Genomic DNA, 20,158 nt, shown 5'->3' on the forward strand with positions numbered 1-20,158 from the left:
TGAATGTGTATGCTGTCCCAAGAAGAGACTTCAACCAGGACATATGTACTGGATATCCTGGTGTGTTCAGATCTGAGAAAAAAATGATCTACCTAGCATGACACCAATCATGAAAAGCATGAGAAGGGTGTGTTCGACTGATTTATTTATAAAACATATTTGAGGAAAGATGCTGATTTCTTTCCACAGAAAAAACAGTCATTAGCTTACAACTGATAGGAGGCCTTGGCTTTGAGTCAGTTCAAGAACAATGGGAGAAACTAATCTGAAGTGGTGGCTAGAGCCCAATCTAAGGAACAGTTTACAACATTTTAAAAACGATCGTATTCTGCCTCTACAGACTGTTGAAAAGTCCTGTTGCAGAGGAGGCCTGTGCATGTCTGGTTTCAACTTTAGGTATAAACCCTTTACTGCTGAGAGAGCTGGATCTGACTGAGAACAAACCAGGAGACAAAGGAGTGAAACAGCTTTCTGCTCTACTTGAAGATACACACTGTAAACTGGAGAAACTGAAGTTAGTCAACGTATTTTGAACTATAAAAATTCTTCATTCTGAATAAATATTAAATATTTTTTAAACTTTGCAACACATCTTTCTTTCCATAATAGTGTGTAAAAACTCTCACAAAAACGAATGATGTCAAATATTCCAAAATAAATTACTTTCCCAACAAATTAATGAGGTAATGTAGTTTGACTGGGAAGCTAAACTAAATTTGTATTCACTACCAGACATCATTCCTCTATATAGGCTTCAAGACTGTAATATAACAGAGGAAGGATATGCTGCTCTAGCGTCTGCCATGAGATCAAACCCCTCACACCTCAGAGAGCTGGATCTTAGAGGGAATGACCCTGGAGACTCAGGAGTGAAGCTGCTCTGTGACTTACAAGAGGATCCACACTGCAAACTGGAAACAGTGAGGTGAATATTTTAGGGCATGTAACGGAGCTACGACCCGTTCCAGCTAAAAAGGAATAGGCGAACATTTAATTGTGTACCCCCGTAGCTTACTGGCAAGCGAAACCGGAACTGCAATGGCGCCATCTGCACCGGAAACATATACCAACAATCATCGCTTTTCTAACGTTTAGGGTGGCCAACTAGACAGTTAGGAAATTTAGTCGAATGTTATCATTTCACACTCTCTCTCAGCAATAAGGTATTCTGGTCAAATACTTACGGTGTAGATGTCGCCATTGGTTGTCGCAGGTGAAAGACCCGACCGCAGGGTTGCGGGGATATTTGTAATTTTAAGGAGATGATGTAATTCCCGTGGACTGCAGCAGTGTTGGGAAATACGGGGGGATTTTAAATTGGTCGTTAATCACAGAGTTCTAATTTGTAAAGTATCAATGAGTACATTTCTAATTGCATAAATTATTATAATTTTAAGTTTTGTAAGCGCTTGTGTCCTTATGTTCCTTTTTCTTTCTTTCTTTTTGTGGGTTTAAAGGTCATTTTTTCTGTTTTCCCTCAATTAGAAATGGTTTCTTCCCCCAGCTTAAAACTGCAACGCAGTTCACACAAGGGGGATGGGAGGAGAGCGAGAGGAACACCTATAATTGAGCTGGTGAATCTAGACCTTAAAATAAAAAAGAAACGAGAAACGTTATTGACACTTGTAAATAGAGATTCTTTTTTTTTCCCCCCAGTTATCATCATCATTATTATTATTATTTTCATTTTTGGAGGAAAATAGTTTTGGCTTTTTGTTTTTGGTTTGGTGGCACATGTTACTGGCTGGTTGGGACCCTCATCACTGGGAGAATCACTGACGGAAACAAATAAAATCTACTGTGTTTGGCATCACACAGCAGCTGTCCTGCCTTTTATTCCGAGACGCAAGGTCTTCCTTCACAGGGCATAAAGTGAAAAACTTGCTATATTTCTGAATTAAAAAGTCTGACATATTGATTGTAGGGTGGCCAATTGCAAAGAGACATTCATTAACATTTTAATTGTCTCAGCTGTGCACTTTGACATTTTGCCGATGTGTGAACTTTGCCGCTCCAATCACTCTTCTCTTACCTTATTTCCCCCTTTTCAGACATGGACAAAGATACATCAAAATGTATTTTTAAAAAGATACCAAATGCCCTAATTGTAAGTGTATCAAAATAAACAACAAAATATAGCAGCCACATATAAAATGTATAAATAGCAGCCATGTATAAAAATAAACTACTGTATTTTTGTGTTTTAAAAATGCTAAAAATACTTTTCCAAGGGAGCATGAAATCACTTTGCAAACCTTCTATCTATTAGCCTATTTGATCTATCCCTTCACCAGGACACAGACTCAGTTGATTAAGTGGACAATGTTTGAGAGCATCAGCTTCTCTCTGCCTAACGAGGCATGTCATAAATCTGACATGTACAACTAGTCAGCAGATCAAATATTCTGACCTGTGTGTTACATCCCAGACCCCCACATATCCCTGTGATCACCCAGATGAAGGTTAGTTTTAAATTAACCAACAGTTTAGGGTTTAGCTAACAGTTTGTTAATGACTCATGAATGCATCATAATTTATTTACTTGTTGTTTGGTAATGAAGGGCCCACTTTGCATCAGCAACACTGACTCAGTCATTCACAAGCAGACAACTGATAGCACTTTTATCAATAGCAACTAGTTTCTGAGTTATTAATCATTTGACTGTGAATCATAATATAATGATAAATTATGTGTCAGGCAGTCATTCGTGCAATGATATGCAAATGCATGATCCTACTAAACAGCTTCTTCAATTAGGGTACAATCATTTAGTAATCAATTAATTAGTTATCAAACATTGGACACCTATTTGGAAATTGAAAACAAACATTTTAACACTTAGTCAACAATTATTAAATGATTAATATGTTTTGATTTTAAACATAACCAGAAACGTGATCAGAAAGTTGCAACTGAATTTGTCACTTGTCACTTGTCAACTGTACAGTCAGATTCTCTTAGCACCACAGTTGTCCTTTCCTAAGTCCTTATGAATCCTCCTTAATGCCTTTCCTTGAGCTCATGGCGTTTTCCAGCATGGTCAAGGAACAGTGGTTAGGAAAAAACATGGGACATAATTTTTTTTGACTGCAACCACTGAGTAGGCACCATTCAGAGGCTGCATTTTGCATTCATATGATGTCATCATGTAGACGTCTCACAAAGAGTTTTTTACAATATTTTTGAACTACAAAACAATAAAACACTAAAGTATTTTGATACAAAATATGAAACCATTTTCATCGACCCTGTCAAATACAAATCCTATTTTGTAATTGAAATAATATTTTAAGTACATGTATCATAAATACTGCCCAACCCTGCCCCTAACCTTACTCCTCTGACCATAAACCTTGTCTTTAATTATACAGTCCTCACCATGTTCGGGACCAATGTATATCAAAACAAATCCAGTCACTCACTCAAAACCAGTAACTCAGTCAGAGTTCACTAGAACCAGGCTGTCTGAGCTATCATAGTAACAACTTTACCAAATGGTTGCACATTGATAAAGTTGATTAGATCACACTGCATGAAAAGAGGTGTATCCAGACTGGAATAGTCCTGTATGCTCCACAGATGATCAGATGTATACGGGAGTTCGCTGCCCTGTTACGCAGACTGGAATACTCCTGGATATGTACCAGGTTTGGGGCCTGCCTAGAGCCCTTAGTTGACATGATGGATAATCCCCTGGGGATGCTTGCAAGGGAACATTTGCATTCACACCTTGGGCCTCCAGATATCCTTCAGTTGGTCAAAAATCGTACCTTGGATTGGTAGCACAATTTCTCGCCCCTCCTCAAAAACCCCTCCTCCCAGTCTCTAGTGTGTGTCCTTAGATATGATTTCATATGGTTTATATTTTTATTATTATTATTATTATTATTATTATTATTATTATTATCATTATCATCATTATTACTGGTGTTGTTGTTTTGTGTTCATAGGCAGATTAAATAGATAGTCTGACAAACAAATGAATTAAACAAATACTTTTATTACAAATAAAGAAAATACAATATAATACACATTATTAGGCATATAAACTGTGGCTTTTATATATATATATATATATATATATATATATATATATACTTTTTTTTAAATTATGTTTTTATTGTGTTTTCAAGCCTATATGTTTTGTATGCTCCATTAGAAGAGTCCATTTTAATTTAATTATACAATAGTGCAATGACATTAAGGGCTATGGGCCTACCACGTTTGTATTATACACCATGCAACACCTAACAAGTTTGTGTGATTATCAAAATATAGGCTATATATTACATATAGGCTATCCGACAGAAAATTACAGTGAGGAAGGGGGACAGGCTTCAGTACCCAGCCCCACCCAGACCAGTGACTGTTATTAGCATTTGAAAGGCCAAGCCGTCAGCTAATGACTGTGGTCACGCGGATGTCTGAAAACCTCTGTCTAACAGCTGTATGTGGACATTTGCGGGAGTTTGCAGGTTCGCATAACAAAGTTTTGCAGGCATCGGAATACACCCAGCAAACAGCAGGTTTGGCAGAAGTTTACTTTGTCCAGATATTTCCAGATACACCACTTTTTACACAGTCACCATAGACAGTGGCAGCACAACCCTTCTCCAAGACAGATAAAAACTTCTTTGTAAAAGAAAAACAAATACACCTTTTTTCATTATGTGGCCCTTGGCTTGCCTTCCCTGCTTGTCCCTATGAAGAAATGGTCTAGTTTCATTCTCCCAGAAGAACCACGTTGCTTAATGACACATCACATATAAAAACGCTCCACACTCATTGACTCAACCATGGCTGCTCTCCCCTCTCCTTCCCTCTTTCTGTCCCTCACTATCATTTGGAGTAAAACAAATTTAGGTAGCTGGGAGGCCAATAGGGGATCGTCCCCTCATAGCTGCAATGGTGATAGAGTGGATGAATCCGGGGAGCACAACACAATCCTCCATGTGTATTTTGGCCTTCTGGGAATGACTTCCGTGGTCTAATTTCATAAATCTACTGACAAAGTACCATACTGGGGCAACCTGAGATAATCATATCGAATGGGAAAATTGCATCTTTGGCTGAAGTTTTAGTATTATACATCTGCTGAGACAATATTATGTAATGTAGGTTAAATTAACTCGTGCAGCACAGGTTGTCTGATTATCAAAACATTATATTTAGTGTATTTGAACAAATAGAGTAGGATAATTCATGTCAAGAGAAAACATTTTCAATTCATAGAACCGTCCATTTGATATCCGTATTTTTTTTTCAAGAAAATTAAAGAAATGATTTCTGTTGGTGTACTCTTAACATACTTTTGAAAAGGGAGTCAAAAGATGATAGCTGCATTGTTGAGGAATAAAGTAGATGGACTCATGAAAATATTCTTCTTCCCCCTGTAGGCTGTTGAAAAGTGATGTTGCAGAAGGAGTATGTGCTGCTCTGACTTCAGCTCTTGGTATTAACCCCTTATTGCTGAGAGAGTTGAATCTGAGTGCAAATAAACTGGGAGACTCTGGAGTGAAGCAACTCTCTACTATACTGGAGGACACACACTGCAAAGTGCAGACGTTAATGTCAGTATTTCCATGTATTTTGAATGAGTATGAATATGAATAATATGACTATGAACAATTTTTCATTCTTCAGTTTCAATTTTCTTTCATGTGAAATCATTATACGCAGTCCATGACAACAGTGGAAATATGATATTGTTCTTGCATGCAGAACATGACAAATACAGTGACAAAAATAAAGTCAACAATATCACATTTGTATTTTCAGAATCAGTGATTGTGAGCTGACAGAGAAAAGCTGCTCAGCTCTGGTCACAGTTCTAAGCTCAAATGCCTCCTGTCTGAGAGAGCTGGACCTGATTAAGAATAATCTGCAGGATATAGGAGTGAAGCTGCTCTCTGGTGAACTGGAGAATCCACACTGCAAACTACAGACACTGAGGTGAGTTGATATTTCTGGCAGCCATAAAGTGCACCTCCCCCTAGCTCAATCTCAGTGTTTACTAAGTGCGTAACACAGAGATTATTGTCTTTGGTCCCCTTACTACTGAGAGAGCTGGATATGAATGAGAATAAATCAGGAGACTCAGGAGTGAAGCAACTCTCTGCTCTTCTGGCAGATGCACACTGTAAACTGGACAAGCTGAAGTTAGTATTTTAATTTAGTAAATCAATAACTGTGGGCTTCATTCACCAACTGTTCTTAAGAAGAGATTTGTTCTTAAAACCCACTTAAAGTTTTCTGAAATTCACCAATATTTTGTTATTTTGGATTTGTTCTTAGGTAAGAACAGAATCTATGCACACTCAAGAGTGAACTTACACACATTTAAGTGCTGACATGTTTGTGCAAAATAATTGTTTGTGTTCTCTTCAATTTTACAGTTGTATACTATTATACAATTTAAACCACAATTATATTTATCATTTATATTTTTTAATAATTATTTTCATTATATTACAAAGCGTTGGTCTTTAAAATGGTCAATACACTAACACTCAATGAACAAAAGACACAAAAGCAATAAGAGAATTTAACAGTTGATGGAGACTGTGATAAGTGAACAGTAGTTTTACATACACTACTTATGGGTTATCCCATCTGAAACCAGACAGGCAGTAAAGCAGGTGTGTGAGAATCAGTCAGTTTTAAATTTACATATGAATAAATATTAAAATACCTGGACAGAGCAGATACAACTATTGCAGCCTTCGCTCCTGTCTGCTATTATAAGCACGTTGCATTGAACCATTAAAATGGGAGCAGAAGGGATGACTCAAGCTACTTGTTGGTTGTTAGAAAAGAACTTAGAACTGCAAAAAAAGAAAGTCGGAATTGCAAGGAAAAAAGTCAGATTTGTGAGAGAAACTCAGAACTGCAAGAAAAAAAAGTCAGAAAAGTGAGAAAGAAAGTCAGAATTCTTGAAATAAAGTTGGAATTGTGAGAAGTTGTAATTAATCAAACTTTTTTTTTTTTGGCTTCAACAGATTTGAGTGCGCACACGGCCCCACAGTTTCATGGCCTTTTATGGGGATTGGTGGGGCGTTCACCTATGCTAATTAGGAACAACTGGCATGTGCTTTCAATTTACAATGACAAGGGGATTCATCATTATAAGAACAAAGATGCGAACAATTCTGCGGTTTAAGAACACGTCATGACTCTGATGTAGACTTTTTCTTAGCACCTTTCTCAAGAACAAATTTGAGAAAAAACTTAGGAAGATATTTGTGAATGAAGCCCTGTATTATCTTTCATTCTGAATTAATATTAAATATTTAATGACATTGTTATGTATTATACAGTAGTGTTATGACTAATCAAAGCTAATTAACCGGTACTTCAGTATGATCAGAGACCCATTGCCAGGTTGCATTTCTGAAGTTTAAAAACATGACAATCATGAACACTAACAATAAAAAAACAACCAAAAAGGGTCTTTATAGGTCTTTATAGTGTATTGGTGTGCCTATGAACCATGTCCAAATTTACATTCACTATAACACATTGCTCTTCACTCTAGACTTTCAGACTGTAATATAACAGAGGAAGGATATGCTGCTCTGGCTTCAGCTCTGAGATCAAACCCCTCACACCTGAGAGAGCTGGATCTCAGAGGGAATGATCCTGGAGACTCGGGAGTGGCACTGCTCTATGATTTACTTGGGAATCCACACTGTAAACTAGAGAAACTGAGGTGAACAGTTTGGTGCACACAATAAAAATACAATGATACACATGGACACACACACACGCAAAAAAAAAAAAAAAAAAAATATATATATATATATATATATATATATATATATATATACACTCACACACACACACACACACACATATATATATATATATATATATATATATGTGTGTGTGTGTGTGTGTGTGTGTGTGTGTGTGTGTGTGTGTGTATATATATATAAAACTGAACTGAATAGGTGTTTTAACCTCATTGTTGTACATATTGTATTTCAGTTTTGAACTGATCTTATCATTTGTATGCTGGAGTAAAGTATGAAATAGGAAATGATCAGTGACATAAATATATTTTTCCTTTCTCTGAAGGCTACTTAAAAGTCCAGCTGCAGAAGAAGTTTGTGCTGCTCTGACCTCAGCTCTTGGTAAAAACCCCTTATTGCTGAGAGAGCTGAATCTAATTGGGAAAAAAACAGAAGATTCAGGTGTGAAGCAGCTCTCTGCTCTGCTGGAGGATCCACACTGCAGACTAAAGAAAGTGAAGTTAGTGATATTTCTTTTAAGAAACAAACATAAATATCAGCTTATGATAAAAAAAGGACTAGTGAACAAGCTACAAATATTTATCCAAATTTATATCAAGCATTGATTTAATAATATGACATGTTTAATTAAACATCTGTTCCAACAATCAGTGATGTATACAGTGTACATCTTAATGCAAATGGGGCTAAGCAAACTGTGAATGCTATTTTTCTTGCGACTCAGTTCTCTCTTGAAGAATTACAGCATGCAATATCCATATAAAAATGCGACAGATCATTGAGGGTTTATAGATTACAAAAAAGAAGCATATCCACCAACAGTACTGAACTGGGATTGCAGATATAGACTGTGTTACTGTAATCTAGAGCGGAGACGAACACATCTTTATCAGTTCTCCTTTTATTGCCAAATGTGAAAAAAAACAAAAAAACAAGAGGTTGCAAGCTACCCGAATGCTTTGGAGCATTAAATGAATGCCATTTAAATTAAATGACAAACATGACATTACGAATCTTACATTAAGTATGTCTCTACAGTATGATCAGAAACTGTTACTTTGCATAACAAGACACCGCAAATCCCTGCACGTTTTCATTGTTCAGTCATTTTAAACCCGTGTGTATGTCATGCGTTATCTTTGCAGTGCTTTTTCCTTATGTTCTCAATCTTTTGTGTGTTGCAAACAAGCATTTGAGATAACTTGGGATCTCAAATTTAAAGTTCTGTTTGAACTGATCGTGATGTAACTATGTCAGTATATAGCCTGTATAGCTAACGTGTTACATACGAACATGTGTTTGATGATAGAATTATGGTATCTTGTTATCTTACGCATCATTTAAAAACCAAGCTTTATTTCAACATGACTATAGGTGTCAGAATAAAGCTTAGTTTTTAAATGATCCGTAAGATAACAAGATACCATAATTCCGTCACTTTCACTGTTATGGCATCTTAATCTGCGATTTTTCATCAATGACACATGTTTGTCATTGCCAAAGAAACTTTAATTTTTAGAGGATATCTGCTCCACATGGGGGTATGGTATGTGGCAGATCTTCCGGTACTACAAGCATTCCCACTGGCTCCCATTATATTTTGATATCACATTATATTGAATTTTTGTATGACAGAGGCTTTGCTCCCACATCTGTGAACTTTATGTCATAATCACTTACATATAAGTCACAAACCTAGCGAATTTGGTGTAGATAGCAAGTTATAGCTGTGGGCACTATATGAAATTATGATTTTATGGCACAGGTGAGTTTTTGATCCAGGTTATAATAGATATCCATGAACCCAATGCAACTGGATTAATAGACCCCTAGGGCTACATCCAGGACCAAGCTTGACATTCCACAAACCTACAGCTTACGGTGCTTAGGTCTTTGAAAAGTACTGACATGCCTATCCAATTTGGTAAAATTTTTTACAAGCTTCGCATGCGAGAAAAAGAGAGAGAAAACACACAAACCAAAAAAAAACAAATAAAGAATAGCTAGAACAATATGCTTTGTGCGTGCATGTGTCTGTGCGTGTGTGTGTGTGTGTGTGTGTGTTTTAGGCACTCCATTTGCTTGTAATGAATTTTTCATGGCTCCTTGCCTACATAATAGTTTCTCTCTCTCTCTCTCTCTCTCACACACACACACACTCTCTCTCTCTCTCTCTCTGTAGTCTGTATAACTGCCATATAACACAGAAAGGCTTTGCTGCTCTTGCCTCAGCACTGAGATCAAACCCCTCACACCTGAGAGAGCTGAATCTCAGCTACAGTAAACCAGGGGGCTCAGGAGTGAAGCTGCTCTCTGCTCTACTGGAAAATCCACATTGTAAACTGGAGACACTAAAGTAAGAATATGTCTCTGAGTGACATGCAATATGATGTCTTAAATTACACAGACAGACACACACACAAACACACACACTTGCAGAGAAATTACATACACAAACTCAGCCTCTGAATCTTTCTGTCTTTGTGTCTGTCTCTCTCTCTGTAGCCTGTATAACTGCTCTATAACCCAGGATGGCTGTATTGCTCTGGCTTCAGCTCTGAGATCAAACCCCTCATATATGAGAGACCTGAATCTTGGCTGCAATGAACTGGGAGATTCAGGAGTTAAACTGCTCGCTGCCTTTCTGGAGAACCCACAATGTAAACTGGAGAAAATTAAGTAAGTTTATGCCTCTCTCTCTATCTCATTTGTATTTACATTTAGGAACATAAAACAATAGTATGCACAAAAAGAAAACTATGAGCAATTTTTACTGTGTGCACAGCAAACTATTACATGATATCAAAATGTTTTTTTAAAATAAGATACCAAATATCCTAATACTAAGTTTATCAAAATAAAGCACAAAATACAGCAGCCACGCCATGTATAAAAATAAACTACTGTATTTTTGTGTTTTAAAAATACTTTAAATACTTCTCAGAATTTCCATCTATCAGCCTATTTGATCTATCCCTTCACTAGTACACTGACTCAGTTGATTATGTAGACAATGTTTTAGAGCAACAGCTTTTCTCTGCCTAACAAGGCATGCCATAAATCTGACATATACAACAAGTCTGACTCAATGACAAACAAGTTATTCATAAGCAGACAACCGATGGAAACTAGTTGCTATTGATAAAGGTGCTAAGTTATTAATCATTCGATTGTTAATCATAATATAATAATACATTATGTGTCAGGCAGTCATTCATGCAATCGTATGCAAATGCATGTCCCTACTGAACAGCTTCTTCAATTAGGGTACAATCATTTAGCAATCAGCTCCTTAGTTATCAAACACTGGACACCTATTTGGAAGCTGAAAACAAACATTTAAGTACTTAGTCAATAATTATTAAATGATCCACATGTTTTGATTTTAAACGAAACCAGAAATGTAATATTAAAGTTGCAACTGAACTTGTCAAGGAGTACAAACCAAACTCTAAGCACTGAATCTATTTAGAGCTGCAGAGTGTGGGTTTATGGGACAGTACACATTCACAGTCTGTAAAAACATTTGGGTCATTCCATACCAACTCACCCAGGCCCTCCAGTTCATGTTATGGATTTTCTTTAAAGAAATCATGTGAAAACTTCTATTAAATTCATGGGACCTTGCAAAATCCTGTAGCTCTATTCCAAATATCTTTTTTTATGATTTTTTAAATTTGGCTCTTAGAGCTAAACTTCATCATTTTTGTGATTCTTTGTAAGCCTCAGCAATTGCTTATTTTTCACTGGAATGGGATGAAATTAACCCTAAGGATAATTGGCAACATGTATTCATGTAAATAGTTGCTGCAGAATGTCAGTAATCAAATTAGTAGAAATACATTACCTGAACAAAGAATCTTTAATTTCCAAAAAATAATATCTCCACTAGTTTTTCACTTTCTTGCAACCAAAGTTTGATTTTGTCTAGTATTAATAGGGTTCTATCACATCTAGAAGTTATTTGGTCCTGCATAAAAAGTTGAGTTCCACAGATCGTGTTAAATATAGCTCCAGAGCCAAAAAAACGATATTTTGAGTGTATGTTCTCCCATGAAGGATTATTTTAATTTCCTTGAAACTTTTTATATTGGAAAGCATTAATATTCTTTGCAGATATATTAAAAAATGAAAAATGTTATTACTCCCTCATTTAATAATTTTCTGGAAAATTGCAATTTTCCATACTTTTTTACTGGCTGTAATATTACATTCAGTGGTTTCATTTCACAGGTAGACATTTGCTCTATGTTGACTTCAGGGTTTTCTCTCTGTGTGATATCTATTAAGCCTGTATTTCATTGGGTTCAGGTAATCTGCAAGTTACAGCTTGTAATGGCTTGGTTTGTTGCTGTCAGGCGTGCAGTGGAGCTGTACCCAAATTCAAGACACAGTGATCATGGTAACAAAAAAAGGAGGACTTTAATTACAGAAAGTAGACAAAAAAACAAGTGCAAACAGGAACCAAAACTGGAGACAAACAGTGTCTTCAAATGAACACAAACAACAATAGAAAAAGGACAGGTCAAACACAGGGGCTTAAATACAGAAGGAGAACTAAACTGGGGAAACATGATTGGTAGAAATTAACAAGGGTAAAACGAGGTTAATAAATGGAATAAGCAGAATCAGGTGAGGGGCGGAGACAGATACGGAACAGGAGCACAAGACATTTCAAAACAAAAGTCCAAAACAAGGTGCAGGCTGTGACAGGAACACTGCTGTGAGTGAGATCCTCCACACTGTTTAATCCAGGTTTCCATCGTTATGGATTTTTGATATAGGCTATAAGCAAATGTGTTGATGTCACCATGCTAAACATTTTTTTCTTCAAGTCACTGTCTCTTCATGCAGTATATATAGTATTACATACTTGTGTATGGTTATATATTGTAGCAGTTGTACGTCTTTAGTGATATGGGGTACCAGTGTTTTCCTCTTTCTATGTTCTGACTTACACTAAAAAGGGCAATGTTTAAATTATTTTTGATTCACCTCCCCCTTTTTCCCCCAAGTCTTTCGTTGCTAGTTCTTTTATCGCTAGACATGTTTGACTGAAATTTGTTAATGTACTTTATTTTATATCATGTTTATTTTTTATTTCAGTTTTTAATTTTATTTATTCATGTTTATTTCTTTAATTTAACTTTTTATCAATACACTTTATTTTATATCATTTTTATTTCTGATTCTATTTCAAATATTTATGCAATGTTTATTTCATGTTTTAATTTAATTTGTTAATGCACTTTATTTTATCAAGGTGATCTGAAATTTAAAAAATTTTGTATACATGCTAAAGGACAATCTATCTGCACCTCGCCAACCACACAGTTTAAAAAAACAAAAGTAACTAAGTAACTTTTACTCAAAGTAAATTTTAAATAACTTTTTAATTTTATTTGAGTAGATTTCTGAACACATAATTTTACTTTTACTTTTACTTAAGTACAACTTCGCCATAGTAACAATACTTTTACTTGAGTAAAATAATTTAGTACTCTTTACACCTCTGGTAGTGTGGTACAGTGTTGTATAGTGTGGTATTATGTGATATAAGTGTGGTTTTATGTGGTATAGTGTGGTACAGTGTTGTATTATGTGGTATCATGTGGTACAGTGTGGTGTAATGTGTGGTATAGTGTGGTGTCATGTGGGTAGTGTGGTATTGAAAGTAATGAAAATGTATGCTGCTTCCGAGTTGAGCGATACTAGGATGTCCACTGGGGGTATTAAAAACATGGTAAATCTAAGTTTAAATACTACTTGGCATGTAACAGTTCAGGTAGAGAAACTCAATGGGTGTGAATACTATAAATAGTATTCAGTGTTATCTATGGAAATATAATGTCTCCCCTTTCTCTCTTTCTCTCTCTCTCTCTGTAGCCTACCTGACTGCCATATAACACAAGAAGGGTGTGCTACTCTGGCTTCTGCTCTAAGATCAAACCCCTCAAATCTCAGGGAGCTGGTTCTTAGCTTCAATAGCTTAGGGCACTGTGGAGTGAAGGTGCTCTCTGCTATACTGAAGACTTCTGGTTGTAAATTACAGAAACTACAGTGAGTAAAGACAAAAAAGAATAAACATCTAAATATGTGTCATCATTTTCTATAGTTTCCCCTAATCAATAGTAATGAAAGAATACAATGACTTTTAGACACCCAGTCCTACAAATCATTATGATTAACAGAAATTTATCTGTTGTTTGGCAAGTACGAATCCTGGTGCAGAAACTTATGCTGCTTTATAAAAATCAGTGCAGATACTTTTATGTTTCTTGTTCTGTTCCAAGTGAAAGAAATGAAGAGCTTCTCTCTTGTCTTCACAGTCTGTATAACTGCAGTATAACAGAGGAGGGCTGTGTTGCTCTGACATCAGCTCTGAGTGTAAATCCCTCACACCTGCGAGAGCTTGATCTGAGTTATAATGAACCAGGAGACTCAGGAGTGAAGATGCTCTCTGTTATGCTAAAGAATCCACTCTGTAAACTGCAGACACTCAAGTGAGCAATGTTTTCCTCTTTTTTCTTTTTTCTTCTCCAGAGAATAGTAACATATTTTTGTTGCAAACACTATTTTTTTTCATAATTCATTTAAGAATCCTAGTTGTCTGTCATTTTTGTTTTGTACTGATTTGTACTGGAGAAACTTAAGTGAGAATATTATTCTCTTTTTTTTTTCTTCTCCAGAGAATAGCAACTTTTGTTTTTATTGAAGACAATATTTTAGCTCATAATTCATTTAAAAATCCGACTTGTCTGTCATTTTTCTTTTGTATTGATTTGGGCTGAATATTCCTCAGAAACAAACTCTGGAATTTACCTTCCTAGTGACTGAAAATACAGTCACTCACATTCAAAATATGAGAGACCTGAAACTAGTGTGCTTTAATAATAAACCCATAAAAAAATCACATTAAGTCTGAATAATCCTTTTTGTAATTAAACATAACAAAATGTTCTCTCTCTCTCTCTCTCTCTCTCTCTCTCTCTCTCTCTATGTCTATCTATCTGCCTACCTATCTAGGCTGTGTAACTGCAGATTGACAGAGGAAGGCTGTGCTGTCCTGGCTTCAGCTCTGACTTGTAACCGTTCACATCTGACTGAGCTGGATCTGAGTTGGAATAAATTAGCAAACTCAGGATCAAAACTGCTCTCTGTTGTTCTGAAAAATACACACTGTAAACTGAGAAAGATAATGTAAGCAGGTTGGCAAAATATAAAGAACATTATCAAATTTGTAAATAAACAGAGGAAAGAAAGAAATTTTGTTGAATTTTTGCAGCCTGATGTCCTGCAGGATAAGAGAGGAGGGCTGTGTTGCTCTGACATCAGCTCTGAGTGAAAATCCCTCATACCTGCGAGAGCTTGATCTGAGTTATAATAAACCAGGAGACTCAGGAGTGAAGACGCTCTCTGTTATGTTAAAGAATCCACTCTGTCAACTGGAGACACTTAAGTGAGTAATGTTTCCCTCTTTTTCTTTTTTCTTCTCCAGAGACTAGCAACATTTTTTTTTATTGAAGACAATGTTTTTTCTCATAATTCATTTAAGAACCTTAATTGTCTGTCATTTTTCTTTTGTATTGATTTGTGCTGAACATCCTTCAGAAACAAACTCTGGAATTAACCTTTCTAGTGACTGAAAATACACAGTCACTCACATTTGAAATATGAGGGATCTGAAATTAGTGTACTTTACTAATAAACCTAGCAACAATCACATTAGGTCTGAAGAATCCTTTCTGTAATAAAATGTAACAGAGTGTTATCTCTCTCTCTCTCTCTCTCTCTCTTAGTCTTTTTAACTGCAGTATAACAGAGGAGGGCTGTGTCGCTCTGACATCAGCTCTGAGTGAAAATCCCTCACACCTGCAAGAGCTTGATCTGAGTTATAATAAACCAGGAGACTCAGGAGTGAAGATGCTTTCTGTTATGTTAAAGAATCCACTCTGTAAACTGGAGACACTTAAGTGAGTAATCTTTTGCTCTTTTTCTTTTTTCTTCTCTAGAGAATGCAACATATTTTTCTTGCAGACAATATAGTATCTCATGATTCATTTAAGGTCCATAGTTGTCTGTCACTTTTCCTAAGTATTGATTTGTGCTGAATATCCCTCAAACAAATTCTGGAATTGACCTTTCTAGCAGGGTTATTATAGTTAACAAGAACTAAAACTAAAATTAAAACTGAAAAATAATTTTGTTAACTGAAATAAAAGTGACAGCTATCAAAAACACAAAAACTAAATAAAAAAGTACAGTTAACAATGCAACACAAACTAAATCAAAATAGAATTGCAGGTAAAATCAGCTTTACTTTCATTTTGTTTCATTTTCTTTATTCCTTTTTCAGCTTCTATAAAATCAAGGCCTTGTGCATAATAACCTGAAAAACTAAAACTAACACTAAAGCTAATGAAAAACTAAACTAAAACCAGTCAATTCCTCAAAATAAAAAAAAAATAAAATTACTTATGCACTCGTAAAACTAACTAAAGCTAAACTGAAATCAAAGACCAAACTGAAAGACCAAATAAAAATAACAACTAATGAAAATTTCAAAACTATAATAACCCTGCTTCCTAGTGACTGAAAATGCAGTCACTCACATGTGAAATATGAAAGACCTGAAACTAGTGTGCTTCAATATTAAACCCAGCAACAACTACATTAAGCCTTAAGAATCCTTTGTTTTGTAAAAATGTAACAAATGTTATCTCTCACTCTCTTTCCCTCTCTCTCATTTTCTCTTTGTCTCTCTCTCTCTCTCTCTCTCTCTCTCTCTCTGTATGTCTGTGTCTCTGTATCTCTCCATAGTCTGTGTAAGTGTAGTATAACAGAGGAAGGCTGTGCTGTCCTGGCTTCAGCTCTGAGTTATAACCCTTCACACCTGACTGAGCTGGATCTGAGTTGTAATGCGTTTGCGGACTCAGGATCAAAGCTGCTCTCTGTTGTTCTGAAAAATACACGCTGTAAACTGAGAAAGATAATGTAAGTAGGTCAGCAAAATATAAAGAACATTATCAAATTTGCTATTGAACAGAGGAAACCAAGAAACTTTTTTTCATTTTTGCAGGCTGAGGTCCTGCAGTATAACAGAGGAGGGCTTTGTCGCTCTGACATCAGCTCTGAGTGTAAATCCCTCACACCTGCGAGAGCTTGATCTTAGTTATAATAAACCAGGAGACTCAGGAGTGAAGATGCTCTCTGTTATGTTAAAGAATCCACTCTGTCAACTGGAGACACTTAAGTGAGTAATGTTTTCCTCTTTTTCTTTTTTCTTCTCCAGAGAATAGTAACATATTTTTGTTGCAGACACTATTTTTTTTCATAATTCATTTAAGAATCTTAGTTGTCTGTCATTTTTCTTTTGTACTGATTTGTGCTGAATAACCCTCAGAAAGAGACTTTGGAATTTACCTTCTTAGTGACTGAAAATCCAAGCTTGGTCTCCTGAGAAATCGGAATACACACACTGATTGTTCATGCCCCGGAAATTGGCTCTCATATACCAAATCCTGTTGGTTTTGAGAAACAAATGTCCACTGGAGGTGTTAACCTTAATTTGAAAGAGGAAAAAAAGAAGTACAAAATGGATTCAAACACAACTTTTTGAGGGGGGGGGGGGGGGGGGGGGCAGCTCATATCTTTGAGCCACCACAGCACGCTGTCCTCCTGTAGGTCCACGAGGTCCTCGTGTTGAAACTACTACGTTAGTATACGAAACTTGCCATTTCTACAGGAGGACAGTGCGCTGTGGTAGCTCAGCGACAAAAGCTACTGTCCCCCTGCTCAAAACGTTATGCTTTTGAATCCGCTTCATACTTTCCTTTTCTCATAGATAATTCATGCACACATATCAGGCACCTTTTTTACTGTCAGTTGGTGCGTGAAGCGTGCTGTCAGGCACAGGTTTGCTATTGGTTAGGGTTTGGGTGAGATTAAGGTTAGGTTTAGGGATTGAGTGGGATTAGGGTTAGGGTAAAGCTTCTCTTTAGCACCCCCAGTGGACATGCTAGCTATGGTTGTGTTTGTCCAGGATTTGGTATATGTGAGGGCATGAAAAATCTGGCATGAATAATCAGCGCGTGTACTCTGATTTCTCAGGAAACCATGTTGAAAATACAGTCACTCACGTTTGAAATATGAGACCTGAAACGAGTGTGCTTTAATAATAAACCCAGATAAAATCACATTAAGTCTCAAGAATCCTTTTTGTGATAAAACATAACAAAGTGTTCTCTCTCTCTCTCTCTCTCTCTCTCTCTCTCTCTCTCTCTCTCTCTCTCTCTCTCTCTCTGTATGTCTGTGTCTCTGTATCTCTCCATAGTCTGTTTAACTGCAGTATAAGAGAGGAAGGCTGTGCTGTCCTGGCTTCAGCTCTGAGTTATAACCCTTCACACCTGGCTGAGCTGGATCTGAGTTGTAATGCATTAGCGGACTCAGGATCAAAGCTGCTCTCTGTTGTTCTGAAAAATAAACGCTGTAAACTGAGAAAGATAATGTAAGTAGGTCAGCAAAATATAAAGAACATTATCAAATTTGCTATTAAACAGAGGAAAGAAAGAAATTTTGTTGAATTTTTGCAGGCTGAGGTCCTGCAGTATAACAGAGGAGGGCTGTGTCGCTCTGACATCAGCTCTGAGTGAAAATCCCTCACACTTGAGAGAACTTAATCTGAGTTATAATAAACCAGGAGACTCAGGAGTGAAGATGCTCTCTGTTATACTAAAGAATCCACTCTGTCAACTGGAGACACTCAAGTGAGTAATATTTTACTCTTTTTCTTTTTTCTTCTCCAGAGAATAGTAACGTTTTTATTGCAGACAATATTGTATCTCATGATTTATTTAAGAACCGTAGTTGTCTGTGACTTTTCTTTTGTATTGATTTGTGCTGAACATCCCTCAGAAACTGACTGTGTATTTTCAGTCATTAAGAAAGTAAATTCCACAAATTCCTGAAACTAGTGTGCTTTAATAATAAACCCAGCAAAAATCACATTAAATCTGAAGAATCCTTTTTTGTAATAAAATGTTAGAAAGTTACAAAAACACTCTCTCTCTCTCTCTCTCTCTCTCTCTCTCTCTCTCTCTCTCTCTCTGTCTGTCCCTGTGTCTCTGTATCTCTCCATAGTCTGTTTAACTGCAGTATAACAGAGGAAGGCTGTGCTGTCCTGGCTTCAGCTCTGAGTTATAACCCTTCACACCTGACTAGGCTGGATCTGAGTTGGAATAAATTAGCAATCTCAGGATCAAAACTGCTCTCTGTTGTTCTGAAAAACACATGTTGTAAACTGAGAAAGATAAAGTAAGTATGTTGGCAAAATATAAAGAACATTATCAAACTTGCTATTGAACAGAGGAAACCAAGAAACTTTTTTTAAATTTTTGCAGGCTGAGGTCCTGCAGTATAACAGAGGAGGGCTGTGTCGCTCTGACATCAGCACTGAATGAAAATCCCTCACACCTGCGAGAGCTTGATCTGAGTTATAATGAACCAGGAGACTCAGGAGTGAAGATGATCTCTGTTATGTTAAAGAATCCGCTCTGTCAACTACAGACACTTAAGTGAGTAATATTTCCTCTTTTTTTGAGTGGGACAAAGCTTGTGTCTTATACAGCTGGAAAATTCTGGCAAACACACATTCCCCAGCAGCTCAGCATAGTCTTCCAAGTCCATCAGGTCCCTTTGCCTTGTGGAGGTTCACTTTACACATTATAGCCACCATCTCACTCACTGATATTCACACAGGTTTGGCGTTATTCGCAGGGTTGAACTTTTCCATACTACTATGACGATTCTGCCCTTTTTTTTAATGTCAGATTCTCAAATCTTGAATAAAATGTGTTTAATTTATGTGCAAAGTTGGTGCGGTCAGGACAATTTGTTTTTCTTTAAGTCCTGCCCATCATAATATAAGGAGCCCCTCTTCCTTGCCTTAACAGCAGAACCCCCCACCCCACCTTTCTCTTATAGTGAAGTTTTACATGTCTGTGTCTACTCTGTAATTCTTTCTTTAACCAGTTGTATCTCTCTCACTTACCATGTAAAAAGGGATATTCTTCTCCAGAGCAGACTTTGTTTAGACCTTTGGTGGTCCAGGGGTTATTGTTCAGGAACACATTCACAGTTTTTATGGGATTAACAGACTCTGAACCGAATTGGAAACAGGAGAAGATTGAGTCAGTAAGAGTCTGTAGTCTCTTAGGTGCTAGGGAATACATTCAGGTAGCTTAAATACATATAGGAGATAACTGTAGTCTTTCCTGGATGTGCTTTTACTCTATGTCTGGCTCTTAGTAGTAAGTGCACAACACTGTGGTGTGTATGGCCTGCTGGTGAGAAGCACCTCAAGACATAAGCATTTAGGTTTGATTTATTTCCTAAACATGTCTTTCAT

The 20,158-nt window shown here is 36.5% G+C and overlaps 1 protein-coding gene across 1 annotated transcript in view; it reads left to right on the forward strand.

The window, feature by feature from the left end:
• The window catches only part of LOC115826604 (NACHT, LRR and PYD domains-containing protein 12-like), a 31,482-nt gene extending 12,153 nt beyond the window's left edge, over positions 1-19,329 (forward strand). Inside the window, exons 12-19 of the mRNA XM_030790483.1 lie at positions 752-925; positions 7,536-7,709; positions 9,935-10,108; positions 14,082-14,255; positions 15,552-15,725; positions 16,573-16,746; positions 18,345-18,518; positions 19,152-19,329. Coding sequence (XP_030646343.1) covers positions 752-925; positions 7,536-7,709; positions 9,935-10,108; positions 14,082-14,255; positions 15,552-15,725; positions 16,573-16,746; positions 18,345-18,518; positions 19,152-19,329 — 1,396 coding nt within the window. The remainder of the gene's footprint in view (positions 1-751; positions 926-7,535; positions 7,710-9,934; positions 10,109-14,081; positions 14,256-15,551; positions 15,726-16,572; positions 16,747-18,344; positions 18,519-19,151) is intronic.
• Positions 19,330-20,158: the final 829 nt, after the last annotated feature.

The sequence above is a fragment of the Chanos chanos genome, chromosome 13 (assembly GCF_902362185.1).
Source record: "Chanos chanos chromosome 13, fChaCha1.1, whole genome shotgun sequence".
NCBI classification, from domain to species: domain Eukaryota; kingdom Metazoa; phylum Chordata; class Actinopteri; order Gonorynchiformes; family Chanidae; genus Chanos; species Chanos chanos.